Source organism: Pristiophorus japonicus, chromosome 5 (assembly GCF_044704955.1).
Source record: "Pristiophorus japonicus isolate sPriJap1 chromosome 5, sPriJap1.hap1, whole genome shotgun sequence".
Lineage (NCBI taxonomy): Eukaryota > Metazoa > Chordata > Chondrichthyes > Pristiophoridae > Pristiophorus > Pristiophorus japonicus.
This window is the reverse complement of record NC_091981.1, coordinates 201,516,698-201,534,168: the sequence shown is the minus strand read 5'-3', so window position 1 is coordinate 201,534,168 and position 17,471 is coordinate 201,516,698. Positions and strand designations below refer to the sequence as shown.

General features: G+C 44.6%; 1 protein-coding gene across 1 annotated transcript in view; it reads left to right on the top strand.

The window, feature by feature from the left end:
• The window catches only part of egfra (epidermal growth factor receptor a (erythroblastic leukemia viral (v-erb-b) oncogene homolog, avian)), a 366,184-nt gene that overhangs the window by 306,501 nt on the left and 42,212 nt on the right, over positions 1–17,471 (top strand). Inside the window, exons 16-18 of the mRNA XM_070881226.1 lie at positions 3,819–3,860; positions 13,011–13,152; positions 15,987–16,109. Of these exons, the coding sequence (XP_070737327.1) occupies positions 3,819–3,860; positions 13,011–13,152; positions 15,987–16,109 (307 nt within the window). The remainder of the gene's footprint in view (positions 1–3,818; positions 3,861–13,010; positions 13,153–15,986; positions 16,110–17,471) is intronic.

Sequence of the window (17,471 nt, the reverse complement as noted above, 5' to 3'; positions counted from 1 at the left end):
AATGGTGGCGGTGCGGTGCTTCCCGACATTATTTCTCATGCAATCCATTTTGAAAAAGCAACCACCACCACCAGGAACATTTTACCGAGAAACGGGCCCGCATAGTCGACAAGGATCCTCGACCATGGTCTGGAGGGCCAGGACCACAAACTTAGTGGTGCCTCTCTCGGCACGTTGCTCAACTGAGCACACACGCTGCATTGCCGTACACAGGACTCTAAGCCAGAGTCGATACCGGGCCACCACATGTGGGATCAGGCTATCGCCTTTCATCATTACTATACCCGGGTGTGTGCTGTGGAGATCCGAGATGAACGTCTCCCTGTCCTTTTTGGGTAGCACTATGCAGTTAACCCACAACAGGCAGTCTGCCTGAATGGACAGCTCGTCCTTTTGCCGCTGGAACGGCTTGATTAGCTCTTGCATTTCAACGGGGATGCTGGCCCAGCTCCCATGCAAAACACAGTTTTTTTTTATGAGGGACAGAAGATGATCTTGGCTGGTCCAAGTCCTAATCTGGCGGGTCATGACAGGTGATTTATCATTTTCAAATGCTTCTATGACCATCAACAAGTCTGCAGGCTGCGCCACCATCAAGAAGTTTGCAGGCTGCGTCATTTCCGCCCCCGTGGTGGGCAATGGTTGCCGACTGAGAGCATCCGCACAGTTCTCAGTGCCTGGCCTGTGGCGGATGGTATAGTTATACGCTGATAGCGCGAGTGCCCACCTTTGTATGCGGGCTGAGGCATTAGTATTTATCCCCTTGGTTTCAGCAAACATGGATATGATGGGCTTGTGATTGGTTTCCAGCTCAAATTTGAGGCCAAACAGGTACTGATGCATTTTCTTTACCCCGAACACACACGCTAATGCCTCTTTCTCAATCATGCTGTAGGCCCTCTCGGCCTTCGACAAGCTCCTGGAAGCATAGGCAACAGGTTGCAACTTCCCCACAATGTTAGCTTGTTGAAATACACACCCGACTCCGTACAACGATGCATCACATGCTAGCATGAGTCTTTTACATGGGTTATACAATATAAGCAGCATGTTGGAGCATAAAATATTTCTGGCTTTCTCAAAAGCAATTACTTGTTTTTTTTCCCCATACCCAGTTCTCACCTTTAAGCAATAGCACATGTAGGGGCTCTAAGAGGAGCTTAACGCCAGTAGGAAGTTACCAAAATAGTTGAGGAGACCCAGGAATGCCCGCAGCTCCGTGACGTTCTGTGGCCTGGGCGCGTTCCTGATAGCCTTTGTCTTGGCGTCTGTGGGCCAAATACTGTCCGCCGCGATCTTTCTCCCCAAAAACTCCACTTCTGTTGCCATGAAGACGCATTTTAACCTCTTCAGCCACAGCCCAACACGATCCAGTCGCTGGAAGACCTCCTCTAGGTTATGTAGGTGCTCGACGGTTTCCTGACCCGTGACCAATATGTCATCCTGGAAAACCACCGTGCATGGTACCGACTTGAGTAGATTCTCCATGTTTCTGTGGAAGATCACTGCAGCCGACCGAATTCCAAACGGGCATCTGTTGTAGACGAACAGTCCCTTGGACGTGTTGATGCAGGTGAGGCCCTTCGAAGACTCCTCCAGCTCCTGTGTCATGTAGGCCGAAGTCCGGTCGAGCTTGGTGTGAACGTCTTGCCTCCTGCCAGTGTCACAAATAGGTCGTCTGCCTTAGGTAGCGGGTCTTGGTCCTGTAGCAAGAAACGATTAATAGTTACTTTATAATGGCCGCAAATCCTGACCGTGCCATCACTTTTGAGTACTGAAACAATCGGGCTGGCCCACTCGCTGAATTCCACTGGGGAGATGATGCCCTCGTGTTGCAGCCTGTCCAGCTCGATTTCCACTCTCTCTCCCTCATCATATGAGGTACCGCTCGCGCCTTGTGGTGAATGGGTCATGCCTCTGGGACCAAGTGGATCCACACCTTCACCCCAGAAAAGTTTCCAATGCCTGGCTCAAAAAGGGAAGGAAATTTGTTTAGAACCTGGGTACATGAGGCCTCATCGACATGTGATAGCGCTCGGATGTCATCCCAGTTCCAGCGGATTTTGCCCAGCCAGCTCTTTCCAAGCAGTGTGGGGCCATCGCCCGGGACAATCCAGAGTGGTAGTTAGTGCACTGTGCCCTCGTAGGTGACCTTGACCATGGCGCTGCCCAGGACAGTGATAAGCTCTTTGGTGTATGTTCTCAGTTTCGTGTGGATGTGGCTCAGGACTGGTCTGAGTGCCTTGTTGCACCACAGTCTCTCAAACATCTTTTTACTCACGATGGATTGGCTAGCGCCAGTGTCCAGTTCGATGGCTATGGGTAAGCCATTCAATTTTACGTTTAGCATTATAGGTGGACATTTAGTTGAAAATGTGTACACCCAGTGTACTTCTGCATCTGCCTCTTCTCTCTGAGGCTCAAAATTGCTTTGATCCACCATGGACCAATCTTCCTCTGCCACGTGGTGGTTAGCAGGTTTTACAGAACTTGCAGCTCATCTGCAAGCTCATTGGAGGTGCCCCATTGTTCCACAGCTCTTGCAAACATACCCTTTGAAGTGGCATGAATAGGCTGAATGGAAGCCTCTGCCTTGCATTCATCCTTTGTTGTGGACTCTGAGTCATCTGGGTCACCTGAAGCCTGCTGCCAGTTGCAGACTTGTGGTTTCTGCCCTGTACATTTCTGCTCACAAACACACCATTCCAGTTAATTTATGAACATTGCTAGCACTTGTGTGCTGAGAAATTTGTTTGGTGTTATCACTGGTGGACATGAACACCTGTGCTATCGCAATGGCCTTGCTGAGGGTCAGTGTCTCTACATTCAAAAGTTTTCGTAGGATGGTCTCGTGGCCAATGCCCAGTACAAAAAAGTCTCTGAGCATTTGCTCCAGATAGCCATCAAACTCACATTGTCCTGCAAGTCGCCTTAGCTCAGTGACGTAGCTTGCCACTTCCTGACCTTCAGATCGCTGGCACGTGTAGAACCGATACCTCGCCATCAGCACGCTCTCCCTTGGGTTAAGATGCTCCTGAACCATATGACTTATCTATGGGTTTCACCGGAGCCAGAAGATTCTTCATGAGGCCGTAGGTCAGTGCCCCGCAGACCATGAGGAGGACCGCTCTCCTTTTTGCAGCGCTTCCTTCTCCATCCAGCTCGTTGGCTACAAAGTACTGGTCTAACCGTTCGACATAGGCTTCCCAGTCCTCACTCTCCGAGAACTTCTCCAGGATGCCCACAGTTTGCTGCATCTTTGCGTTGGATTCGTGTACTCGTCGCCAGTTGTTGTGTTCGTAACACAGATGAGACTGCACACACGGAGGTTAAAGTAACAGTGACCTCAGTCTTTATTAAGACACTCCAGAGTGAGTAACAGGCCTTAGGGGCTGGCTTTTATACAGTGCTTCCAATGGATGTTGGGATCCCTTGGGACTTCAGGGGATGCGCTCCCTGGTGGCGGAACATGGGAGTGCATGCTTTACAGATACACAACAGTTTCCAAAAAAACTGGGCTCTTTACAGACCATTTTCTCACATGCAGAAAGACTGACTTTTTTTATTTTAAAAATTTGTGCATGTTGTAAAGGCTTTTCCATAAAACATCTTGGATGTGGATAACATGTTGAGCTAGGTGAATCAATCCCCTTTCCTCATTTTTAGGATCTTTTGCAGCACTATTGCAAAATAAACCTGCTATTGATTGATTTTATTTTACTTGTCTTACTGAAGATTAAATGAATCAAATGATTTAATTGTAGTAAGATCTGAAATGATTTCCAGTAAATCTATCTTTCATGTCTATTGTATCACAGGTGTAAGGGACCAAAGCTTGAGGATTGTGAACATTATGTTGGGTAAAGTATTCCAACAAATACATAATTTCAATAATATTATCTAAATCTGTTGATCACTACAAATGTTTGACCTCAGTTTATAATTGTCACCATTTAGCATTGTAATAAACAGCACAGCAGCAATTATGTAAACAAACTAGTGAATACCCCAGAAAAACAGCTGGAAAGAGCAGTTTGTGGCGTGGAGTTTTGCCAATCCTTGGTGAGAGACCGGGTGCACCCCTGTGGAACTTCAGGTCCATTGTTTGGGATTGTAATTATGATGTAACCCACACACTTTGACCAGAAATTGTTGTGTTCTTTCAATGACCTGTTAAGCCCCTCTTTCTAAAGTCAGATTTTCAGACAAACCTAACAATATTACATTAATAAATACTCTAAGATTAACATGGATTGTTTTTTTTTAGAATACTTATTTTCTATCTTAAGTGATACAATCATCAGTACTGGATTTATGATTGTGTGTAAGAATTAAATATAAAAATCTGCAATCATCAACTGTATGCAATGGAATCTGAATTATATTCGATATATAACCCTTCTGCTTAAAATCTGAGTAAGTTGTAACTCCAAGTAGCCTGGGGTGAGATAGAGGACTCGTACCACAGTGCCACTTAGTGAGTAAAGCCTACAATTACATTGTGACAGGCAACTATTCCTTGGCTATTATAAATGTTCACTTACCATTTAAACATTGTAAATGTTGATCCAAGTGTTACCAAAAATCATGACGATAGGATGTGCGTGCATTTTGAAGATCTTTAAAAATATGTAGATGCATTTGTGCAGCAGTGGCAGGGCATGCTCGACAAAATTTACACCAGCCAATCAGGAATATCTATTTCTGTTTGCTGAAAGTCCACTCAATTGGCCTATATGGAGATATTCACAAGAGGCAATTATCTCATTAAAGACCATCAGCAAGTTGGTAGGGTGGACACAGAATGTTTTTACTTGTGGGGAAGACCATAACTAGAGGCCATCAGCATAAGATAGTCACCAAGAAATATAACAGGGAATTCAGCAGAAACTTCTTTATCCAAAGAGTGATGAGAATGTAGAACTCGCTACCACACTGACTTGTTGAAGCAAATAGTATAGATGCAGTGAAGGGGAGGCTAGATAAGCATATGAGGGAGAAGGGAATATAGGATTATGCTGATAGATTTAGATGAGGAAAGAGGTGAGGAGGCTCAAATGGAGCATAAACACTGGCATGGACTGATTGGGCTGAATGGCTTGTTTCTGTACTATATATCCTATGTAATCCTGTGAGTCATGATTTAACTTAATCTAATCCCGTATCAAAGACACGGGCTGGATTTTTCAGCTCGCTTGTGACTCAGTTAGTGCCCCGGAGGGACGGTAAAATGTGTTTCTAGGCATAGAAACATAGAAAATAGGTGCAGGAGTAGGCCATTTGGCCCTTCGAGCCTGCACCACCATTCAATAAGATCATAGCTGATCATTCACCTCAGTACCCCTTTCCTGCTTTCTCTCCATACCCCTTAATTCCTTTAGCCGGAAGGGCCATATCTAACTCCCTCTTGAATATATCCAATGACCTGGCATCAGCAACTCTCTGCAGCAGGAAATTTCACAGGTTAACAACTCTGAGTGAAGAAGTTTCTCCTCATCTCAGTCCTAAATGGCTTGCCCCTTATCCTTAGACTGTGTCACCTGGTTCTGGACTTCCCCAACATTGGGAACATTCTTCCTGCATCTAACCTGTCCAGTCCCGTCAGAATTTTATATGTTTCTGAGATCCACTCTCATCCTTCTAAACTCCAATGAACAAAGGTCCAGTTGATCCAGTCACTCCTCATATGTCAGTCCTGCCATCCCGCGAATCAGTCTGGTGAACCTTCACTGCCCTCCCTCAATAGCAAGAACGTCCTTCCTCAGATTAGGAGACCAAAACTGAACACGATATTCCAGGTGAGGCCTCACCAAGGCCCTGTACAACTGCAGTAAGACCTCCCTGCTCCTATACTCAAATCCCCTAGCTATGAAGGCCAACATACCATTTGCCGCCTTTATTGCCTGCTGTACCTACATGCCAACTTTCAATCACTGATGTGCCATGACACCCAGGTCTCGTTGCACCTCCCCTTTTCCTAATCTGTTGCCATTCAGTGGACTCAGCTCCACTTACCCGCCCGCTCCCTGTAACCCTTAATTCCCTTATTGGTTAAAAATCTATCTATCTGTGATTTGAATACATTCAATGAGCTAGCCTCAACTGCTTCCTTGGGCAGAGAATTCCACAGATTCACAACCCTCTGGGAGAAGAAATTCCTTCTCAACTCGGTTTTAAATTGGCTCCCTCGTATTTTGAGGCTGTGCCCCCCCAGTTCTAGTCTCCCCGACCAATGGAAACAAACTCTCCGCCTCGATCTTGTCTATCCCTTTCATTATTTTAAATGTTTCTATAAGATCACCCCTCATCCTCTGAACTCCAACGAGTAAAGACTCAGTCTACTCAATCTATCATCATAAGGTAACCCTCTCATCTCCGGAATCAGCCGAGTGAATCGTCTCTGTACCCCCTCCAAAGCTAGTATATCCTTCCTTTAAGTAAGGTGACCAAAACTGCACGCAGTACTCCAGGTGCGGCCTCACCAATACCCTGTACAGTTGCAGCAGGACCTCCCTGCTTTTGTACTCCATCCCTCTGCAATGAAGGCCAACATTCCACTCGTCTTCCTGATTAACTGCTGCACCTGCAAACTAACTTTTTGGGATTCATGCACAAGGACCCCCTGCACCGCAGCATGTTGTAATTTCTCCCCATTCAAATAATATTCCCTTTTACTGTTTGTTTTTTTCCAAGGTGGATGACCTCACATTTTCCGACATTGTTTTCCATCTGCCAAACCTTAGCCCATTCGCGTAACCTATCTAAATCTTTTTGCAGCCTCTCTGTGTCCTCTACACAACCCGCTTTCCCACTAATCTTTGTGTCATCTGCAAATTTTGTCACACTACACTCTGTCCCCTCTTCCAGGTCATTTATGTATATTGTATACAGTTGTGGTCCCAGCACCGATCCCTGTGGCACACCACTAACCACCGATTTCCAACCCGAAAAGGACCCATTTATCCCGACTCTCTGCTTTTTGTTAGCCAGCCAATTCTCTATCCATGCTAATACATTTCCTTTGACTCCGCGTACCTTTATCTTCTGCAGTAAACTTTTGTGTGGCACCTTATCGAATGCCTTTTGGAAATCTAAATACACCACATCCATCGGTACACCTCAATCCACCATGCTCGTTATATCCTCAAAGAATTCCAGTAAATTAGTTAAACATGATTTCCCCTTCATGAATCCATGTTGCGTCTGCTTGATTGCACTATTCCTATCTAGATGTCCCGCTATTTCTTCCTTAATGATAGCTTCAAGCATTTTCCCCACTACAGATGTTAAACTAACCGGCCTATAGTTACCTGCATTTTGTCTGCCCCCTTTTTTAAACAGAGGCGTTACATTAGCTGCTTTCCAATCCGCTGGTACCTCCCCAGAGTCCAGAGAATTTTGGTAGATTATCACGAATGCATCTGCTATAACTTCCGCCATCTCTTTTAATACCCTGGGATGCATTTCATCCGAACCAGGGGACTTGTCTACCTTGAGTCCCATTAGCCTGTCCAGCACTACCCCTCTAGTGATAGTGATTATCTCGAGGTCCTCCCTTCCCACATTCCCATGACCAGCAATTTTTGGCATGGTTTTTGTGTCTTCCACTGTGAAGACCGAAGCAAAATAATTGTTTAAGGTCTCAGCCATTTCCACAATTCCCATTATTAAATCCCCCTTCTCATCTTCTAAGGGACCAACATTTACTTTAGTCACTCTTTTCTGTTTTATATATAGAAGATAGAAAGGAGAATAGTAAAAGTGGAAGGCAGAGAAACCCAAGGCAAAAAGCAAAAAGGACCACATTACAGCAAGATTCAAAAGAGGAAAAGTGTGTTAAAAAGACAAGTCTGAAGGCTCTGTGCCTCACTGCGAAGAGTATTCGAATAAAGTGGATGAATTAACTGCACAGACAGCAGTTAACGAATACGATGTGATTGGCATCACGGAGACATGGTTCCAGGGTGACCAAGGCTGGGAACTCAACATCCAAGGGTATTCAGCATTTAGGAAGGATAGACAGAAAGGAAAAGGAGGCGGGGTGGAGTTGCTGGTTAAAGAGGCAATCAATGCAATTGTAAGGAAGGACATTAGCCTGGATGATGTGGAATCGGTATGGGTGGAGCTGCGGAATTCCAAAGGGCAGAAAATGCTAGTAGGAGTTGTGCATAGACCACCAAATAGTAGTAGGGAGAGCATCAAACAAGAAATAAGGGATGTGTGCAATAAAGGTACAGCAGTAATCATGGGCGACTTTAATCTACACATTGATTGGGCTAACCTAACTGGTAGCAATGCGGTGGAGGAGGATTTCTTGGAGTGTATTAGGGATGGTTTTCTCGACCAATATGTTGAGGAACCAACCAGGGAGCTGGCCATCCTAGACTGGGTGATGTGTAATGAGAAGGGACTAATTGGCAATCGTGTTGTGCGAGGCCCTTTGGGGAAAAGTGACCATAATATGGTAGAATTCCTTATTAAGATGGAGAGTGACAAAGTTAATTCGAAAATTGGATCCTGAACTTAAGGAAAGGTAACTTCGATGGTATGAGGTGTGAATTGGCTAGAATAGACTGGCAAATGATACATAAAGGGTTGACGGTAGATAAGCAATGGCAAACATTTAAAGATCACATGGATGAACTTCAGCAATTGTACATCCCTGTCTGGAGTAAAAATAAAACTGGGAAGGTGACTTAACCATGGCTAACAAGGGAAATTAAGGATAGGTAAATCAAGGAAGAGGCATATAAATTGGCTAGAAAAAGCAACAAACCTGAGGACTGGGAGAAATTTAGAATTCAACAGCGGAGGACTAAGAGTTTAATTAGGAAGGGGAAAATAGAGTATGAGAGGAAGCTTGCAGGGAACATAAAAACTGACTGCAAAAGCTTCTATAAATATGTGAAGAGAAAAAGATTAGTAAAGACAAGCATAGGTCCCTTGTATTCGGATTCAGGTGAATTTATAATGGGGAACAAAGAAATGGCAGAACAATTGAACCAATACTTTGGTTCCATCTTCACAAAGGAAGATACAAATAACCTTCCGAATGTACTAGAGGACTGTGGGTCTAGTGAGAAAGAGGAACTGAAAGATATCCTTATTAGGCGGGAAATTGTGTTCAGGAAATTGATGGGATTAAAGGCCGATAAATCCCCGGGTCCTGATAGTCTGCATCCCAGAGTACTTAAGGAAGTGGCCCTAGAAATAGTGGATGCATTGGTGATCATTTTCCAACAAACTATCGACTCTGGGTCAGTTCCTATGGACTGGAGGGTAGCTAATGTAACGGCACTTTTTAAAAAAGGAGGGAGAGATAAAGCGGATAATTATAGACCGGTTAGCCTGACATCAGTAGTGGGGAAAATGTTGGAATCAATCATTAAGGATGAAATAGCAGCCCATTTGAAAACCAGTGACAGGATTGGACCAAGTCAGCATGGATTTATGAAAGGGAAATCATGTTTGACGAATCTTCTGGAATTATTTGAGGATATAACTAGTAGAGTGAACAAGGGAGAACCAGTGGATGTGGTGTATTTGGACTTTCAAAAGGCTTTTGACAAGGTCCCGCACAAGAGATTGGTGTACAAAATCAAAGCGCATGGTATTCGGGGTAATGTACTGACATGGATAGAGAACTGGTTGGCAGACAGGAAGCAGAGAGTTGGGATAAACGGGTCCTTTTCAGAATGGCAGGCAGTTACTCGTGGGATGCCACAGGGCTCAGTGCTGGGACCCCAGCTCTTTACAAATACATTAACGATTTGGATGAAGGAATTGAGTGTAATATCTCCAAGTTTGTGGATGACACTAAACTGGGTGGCAGTGTGAACTGTGAGGACACTAAGAGGCTGCAGGGTGACTTGGACAGATTGGGCGAGTGGGCAAATACATGGCAGATGCAGCATAATGTGGATAAATGTGAGGTTATCCATTTTGGGGGCAAAAACACAAAGGCAGAATATTATCTGAATGGCGGCAGACTAGAAAAAGGGGAGGTGCAACGAGACCTGGGTGTCATGGTTCATCAGTCACTGAAAGTGGGCACGCAGGTACAGCTGGCGGTAAAGAAGGCAAATGGTATATTGGCCTTCATAGCTCAGGGATTTGAATATAGGAGCAGGGAGATCTTATTGCAGTTGTACAGGGCCTTAGTGAGGCCTCACCTGGAATATTGTGTTCAGTTTTGGTCTCCTAGTCTGAGGAAGGACGTTCTTGCTATTGAGGGAGTTCAGCGAAGGTTCACCAGACTGATTCCAGGGATGGCTGGGCTGTCACATAAGAAGAGACTGGATCAACTGGGCCTTTATTCACTGGCATTTAGAAGGATGAGTGGGGATCTCATAGAAACATATAAGATTCTGACTGGACTGGACAGGTTAGATGCAGGAAGAATGTTCTCTATGTTGGGGACATAGACTTCGGATAAGGGGTAGGCCATTTAGGACTGAGATGAGGAGAAACTTCTTCACTCAGTTGTTGACCTGTGGAATTCCCTGCCGCAGAGAGATGTTGATGCCAGTTCATTGGATATATTCAAGAGGGAGTTAGATATGGCCCTTATGGTTAAGGGGATCAAGGGGTATGGAGAGAAAGCAGGAAAGGGTTACTGAACGAATGATCAGCTATGATCTTATTGAATGGTGGTGCAGGCTCGAAGGGCCGAATGGCCTACTCCTGCACCTATTTTCTATGTTTCTATGTTTCCTTAAGTTCAGCACCCTAGTCTCTGAATTAACTGTGTCACTCTCCATCTTAAAGAATTCTACCATATTATGGTCACTCTTCCCCAAGGGGCCTTGCACAACAAGATTGCTAATTAGTTCTTTCTCATTACACATCATCCAGTCTAGGATGGCCAGCCCTCTAGTTGGTTCCTCAACATATTGGTTCAGAAACCCATCCCTAATACACTGCAGGAAATCCTCCTCCACTGTATTGCTACCAGTTTGGTTTGCCCAATCTATATGTAGATTAAAGTCGCCCATGACAACTGCTGAAACTTTATCGCACGCATCCCTAATTTCTTGTTTGATGCTGTCCCCAACCTCACGACTACTGTTTGGTAGTCTGTACACAACTCCCACTAGCGTTTTCTGCCCTTTGATATTCCGCAGCTCCACTCATACAGATTCCACATCATCCAAGCTACTGTCCTTTCTTACTATTGCGTTCATTTCCTCTTTAACCAGCAACGCTACCCCCACCTCCTTTTCCTTTCTGTCTATCCTTCCTGAATGTTGAATATCCCTGGATGTTGAGTTCCCAGCCTTGGTCACCCTGGAACCATGTCTCCGTGATGCCAATTATATCATATTCATTAATTGCTGTCTGTGCAGTTAATTCGTCCACCTTATTACGAATACTACTCTCATTGAGGCACAGAGCCTTCAGGCTTGTATTGTGAAAACACTTTGCCCCGTTAGAATTTTGCTGTAATGGCAGGCGTCCAACTTTTACCGGTTGGCAAATTCGGCTCATGGTTTGTGGCGTTGCAAAAACATACCGCCCCTCCCTCTAGTTTCAATGAAATCATGATGTCAATCATTGTGCAGCACTCCGCTAGCGCCCCGGATGCAAAATTATACCCTCGTGCCTCATTAATCGCCTGTCCCAAGAAACATTTGAAAAATCAGGCGTCCCAAGGGCGGTATTGGTGGTGTAGTTAAATGGAGAGAGGAGGATCCTACATCGCAGGTCATATTGACTGCAATGCTTGTGCACATCACGCTACGTGAAGCTCCTTGAAAGCGGCAGTCTTATCTGCCATTACATGTCCTTACAACATCAGTGAGAGAATTTAATGGACCCATTACTAGTTCGTTAGTGTATCATGCTGCATGCTATTGCCAGGCGGTTGTCAGCCCACGGATGAGGAGGGCTTACCCCCTCACAGGTTTACAGGCAACAACACTCATACCTCCAGCTTTCTGAGGAGCAGTGTGAGAGATGGCTGTGCTTCCGAAAAGCAGTGCTGCCAGGGATATGCCATCTCCCACCGGCAGACCGATGCCTGGACGGCTCTGTAGGCAGCCTTCAATACTCCCATCAACAGGTTTCTGAATTCATTGTGGTGTGCTGCATGTTGCACAGCTTGGCCATCATGAGGGACCAGGCATTGCCAGTGGGAAGTGCAGGCCCACCTCAGGAGGAGGATCCTGGTGAGGCCCCCATTGGATAGCCACACCATCCATGGGAGAGGCAGCGGGAGATGCTGCCGGACCAAGAGCTGCATGTCGCCAGCTCATAATGGACCGGTTCTCCTAAATGGAGGAAACTGAGGGATGGAGCTAGTACTAGCCACGCTATGTGCCCCCATAAAGGCACATCTCTGGTGAACATTGGAATGATACATAAGACACCAATGGCAAAGGATCAAACAGACAATTTACTGCAACAAAGTAACAAAAACCCCCCCACTAAAAGAAAACCATACAATAGACAACATTATGTTGTCGGGCACTGAACAACAATGAAGTGCATTAAATCAAAGAAACTATTCACAGGTGTATTCAACAAAAGTTAGGGCATCTGCACAACCTTGTCCTGCGAACTTTTCTGACTTCTTTAACACCGCGATTTTCGGCTTGGGTGCAAAAACTTCTTTGTGTAACGCTTGATTTTGCACCCCGATCATGGAACCTCATTTTTTGCTGAATGTTGCAGAGAAAGGGCACAAACTTTTTCCAAGCGGTATCAGGACCGCCCCGTCACCATTACTGCCCCGAAATCTCAAAAGCCGAAAATCCAGCCCAGTTACTGTCTGCTACTTTTAGTTTGTCATGAAATATAATTATAAATAGAACAATGTATATAACACTAAGCATTGTGATCAGTTAAAGTGCACATGCATAGCTAACTCGTCAAAGTGGCCACATTATTTCTCAATTTAATTATTTATGTTTGAATTGTGCAACACTAAGGATATAAGATTCTGTTGGAAACAAAGTACTGCGAAACATTTAAAGGAAATATCATTCTCACAGATTCTCTTTCTTCTCCAGTTCCCCCATCCCATCCATTGCTGCTGGAATTGTTGGTGGTCTTCTCGGTTTAGTCATGGCGGGTTTATTGATTGCAGTGTGCATGCGGAGAAGACATGTCAGAAAGAAGCGCACGTTGCGACGTTTGCTGCAGGAGCGGGAGGTAACCAACTGTAAAGAATATTTTTTCCATAAAGCTGAAGCCAGAGATGATGATTCGGTGATGTTCAAAAGTAAAAACTTGTTTTAAGTTTCATCCTTTAGAATTGTTAAACAAATCTCGTGTTTAGTAGTTTTTGCAGGGGTTACGTTAGTGTACTGGTAATAGTACTGGACTAGCCACCCAGAGATCAAATTCCACCATGGTAAATCGTGAAATTGTAAAGAAAGACAGACTTGCATTGATATAGCTCCTTTCACAACCAAGAGACATCCCAATGCGCTTTGCAACCAATTAAGTTTTTGAAGTGTAGTCATATAGGAAACGCAGCAGCCACATTGTGCACAGCAAGTTCCCACAAACAGCAATGTGATAATGACCAGATAATCTGTTTTAGTGATGTTGATTGAGGGATAAATATTGGCCAGGACACTACGCTCTTTATCCCTTATTAAACCATCGTTCCACCATTTACCCCACCTCAACTGCCACAGTTGAGATATGAGTGTTCCATTTGAGGTCAGAGATGATAGTGAGACCTAGAATGTTGATGGATAGAACTATTAAATGTGGTTGCTGTTAGCTGGAGTTGCAAGAAGGTGACAAAATTGTGTCCCAGAAGAAATCAAAGGAAAAAGATTTTTAGTGCCCCATCGAAGAGCATCAGGGAAATCTAGATTTAGTGATTTAGCCAGGTGTTTGTTAATGGAAGATGATGAATATAAAGTGTAATCGTCAATAAAAGGGTGGATTGCACTAGATGATCATTGTAGGAGATCATTGTTAAGAAGGAACTGCTGCAGAGGACAGAGCCCAGGGAGCCACTGAATTAGTGGAATGAGAATTGGGGGAAATGGCAACCTAATAGTGTAATTTGAGGGCAAGTTAATAAACTTTTAACAGACTTTTTACAAGAAATAGCATCATAACTGTGAACCCAGATGTCGTGTCAGCTTTGATTTAAAACAAAAAGGGAATGGGTGTAGTCTGAAACTTTCCATTGTTAGCAAAAATAACATCAGTCACTTCACTGACACTGATGCATTGGTCAGTCGAGTGAAAACAGCAATTGAACTAAGTAGCAAAGAAGTCTCGAAGACTGTCCCATTTGGTTGACGCTTAAGGACTGATTTTGGGAGGTGCTGTTGATAGCGAGTGCGGTGCATAACCTCTGCGTGACCTCATTTGCTGTGCATTCATTTTGTAACCTAGACTTCAGGAGCAGAATGATGCCACACTACATGCGTGTACACGCTTCATCAATCTATTCATAATGGCTAGTGAGGTTCCACATCAAATCTTGTGATTTTGGTTGAGGCTTTGCCCACATTGGCACATCAGAATTCCTGAGTCCTCCCCTGCTCAAGCAGACATCTTAAAGGGATATCTGTTTGAGTTGTGGTAAAGTGTATTTTTTTTTTGTCCTTACAATTGAACTGCAGGGAAAGAAACACTTATCTCTACCTCAGGATCTTCATTTACAGATCCTTGGACATCAGAGGAAATTGTTTTTTTCTGCCTTTTCTTCCCAAGATAGGCTTTCGGAGTTGAAATCATCTGCTGTTGGGTCACCTGCAGAAGAAGGACAGCTCTTCCCATAGAAGTGAAGGTTACCACAGAATGATCTGATTCAGTTATTATACGATGAGAGGAATGATGGGGAGGGAGCTGGGGCAAACCTGGGAATGCGAAGGTCCTGCCAAAATTAACATCAGTACCTCATTATCTTTTTTTTTTTAATTCCATTTCCTGCCCGACAGCCAGCCAGCCAGATTGAGAGGCTAGCTTGTTGCCGGGCGGGAAAGCCATTGGTTGGTAGTTGCAGCTGGGGACTGTTTGGGATGGTCTCCGGCAATCAAGAAACATCGGCGGTTAGTGTGGCCGGGGGGTTGGGGTGGGGAGTAGTTGGACTGACAATTGGGAGGGAGGGGGGACCGAGAGAGTTTGTGAAGCTGGTGGGGGTGGGGTCATTGATGAGCTGATTGCAGCAGAAGATTTGCTTGAGGGGCCGGGGGAAGCACTCCTGCTCCTCCTGGCCCACAAGCAATGCTATAAAAAGCTCTTACAGGCTGCTTCCACCTCCCTTTAGTTGGCAGGTTTCCAGAACCCTGGGAAACCTGGCCAGCCAAAGTCTGAGTAACAGGGCCTCATTTACATATTTTAATCAGGACCCGCCTTTCCAGAGCGGGTTACTCGGATGCCTCCAGACCTGCTGCATCTAAAACGGAAGCATTCGCAGTGGGTTGGGGTCGTGCATTGTATATTTGCCGATTTAACTCTTTCCCCCCCCCCCCCCCCACCCCCCACCATGTGTCTGCTTACATCTAAACTTTAAAAAAAAATACATATAGCTGCTTTAAAATTAATCTGCAGCTACTGGCTCCCAGAACATGAGTCTCATGCAATCAGCAGCAACATAGAAGTACATTTGCTGGGTTTTTTCCCCCAGATCAGTGGCAGATGGAGTTTTTTTTAAACTATTTTTCCCACTAATGTTGATCTTCCTGGGACTAGTAGGCATGCTGATACAGCAGTAGTGTGTATTAATAAGGATGTCATGACGTCACACACACGCTGTATTCATGGAATTTCAAACCCCAGAATGCAGCTAGTTAACAGGAATACCAATTGCACTATCCACAACCAAACATGGGAAAGCAGTGCATAACTCCCTCTCCCACAATCTGCACTGCAATACTGAAACAGTTTATAACATCACTATACACAGCAATCGGAGCAGTTCGTCCCCTGGTGAGCAAGTTAAATTCAGAATGTAACTTGTAATATTGAAGGAGTATATTTTGTCTCTCCTGACTCTGGTTTTGTTCTTGACACAGCTGGTTGAGCCTCTGACTCCTAGTGGAGCTGCTCCAAATCAGGCCCTTCTCAGGATCCTGAAAGAGACGGAATTCAAGAAAATAAAAGTGCTTGGCGCTGGAGCATTTGGCACCGTGTACAAGGTAAGCTACCTCTCAGGCACAGTGTAGCAAAGGCAGAACTGTTGGCTGTACAAGAATTCAACTATTATGTTTGCCAGACATATAACAAAAGGCATTGTTAACTTTTACTGTAGTTGGAAAGGCAGAGCAATTGAACATGTGTCATCATTTTTAAAGGGGGAGTATGCAATGGATTAGTGTTATCAATCATAATATGACAACCTGGCGGGAAATTGATTCTGGTTAGACCACCAACAGCTCGCATTTGTTGAGAGTCTTTAACATAATAAAACATCCCAAAGAGCTTCACCTGGGACAGCAGTAGAGAAGAGTTGAGTTAACTGAAAGCATGATTAAAAAGGTAGATTTGAGGATGTTCTTAAAGGCAGATAGGTATTAACCAAAGGTATTAAGGAATATGTGCCAAAGGTGGCTCAATGGCTTTGTCCTGTTCCTATGTTCCTATAGCAAAGCGAAGAGATTGAGTGAGAGTGTTTGAGAGTAGCGTAACTGAAAGCCCTGCTACCAGGTGAGGAGCACCAGGAAGGGAGAGGCACAGGAGACCAAGGTTGGAGGACTGTAGTGGACAAGCTGGGACATAAAACTGGAGGAGATTACAGTGGTAGGGTAGGGTGGGGTGAGGTTCTGGAAGAATTTGTAAATATTGACAGGGATTTAAAATTTGTCCTTTTTGGAGATTGGCGTGGAAAGGGGTGATGAACAACTCAGACTTATTGTGGAACAGGAAGCATGCAGCACAGTTTTGGACAAGTTGGAGGAGGCTAATGAGTAGGGCATTCAAGAAATTGAGTCACACAGGAGATATCATCAATGACCATTTAAGTAGGGCAGTCTCGTTTGTGGAAGGGATGGAAACCAAATCATCAGAATTTAAAGTGGAAATTTTGTGAGGTGAGCACAGAGCTAGGCAGCAAAACACATTTATGGACCTTGGAGAGGAAAGGGTGTTTTAAAGTGTTTTTTTTAGAAGGGAGCTCTTGGCAAGGAGAACAGTGCCTGGGCAAAGGGTGCCATTAATGATGAACATTTGTTCAAGGAGAGAGCATTTAATATTTGGGAGTTGGATGATAAGCGTGATGAGGGAGCAGGAGATGGAACTCATAACATTGATGGGGCTGGTGAGGGATGAGTGGAATGAGAAATACCAGTGTGATATAGGATCAGGACTGGGATGGGGCAAAGACTAGAGCAAGAGAAATGGGGGTTGGAGGGGGAGGGAGAGGAGAAGTAGAGGTTTACGAGATAGTTTAAAGATGTGAAAAAGATAGATCCAGAATATTACTTAAAAGTAACTTGTAAGAGTAAGATGAGGGGACACTGGTTCAAACTAGTAAAAGACAATTTTAGGATTGATATTAGGAA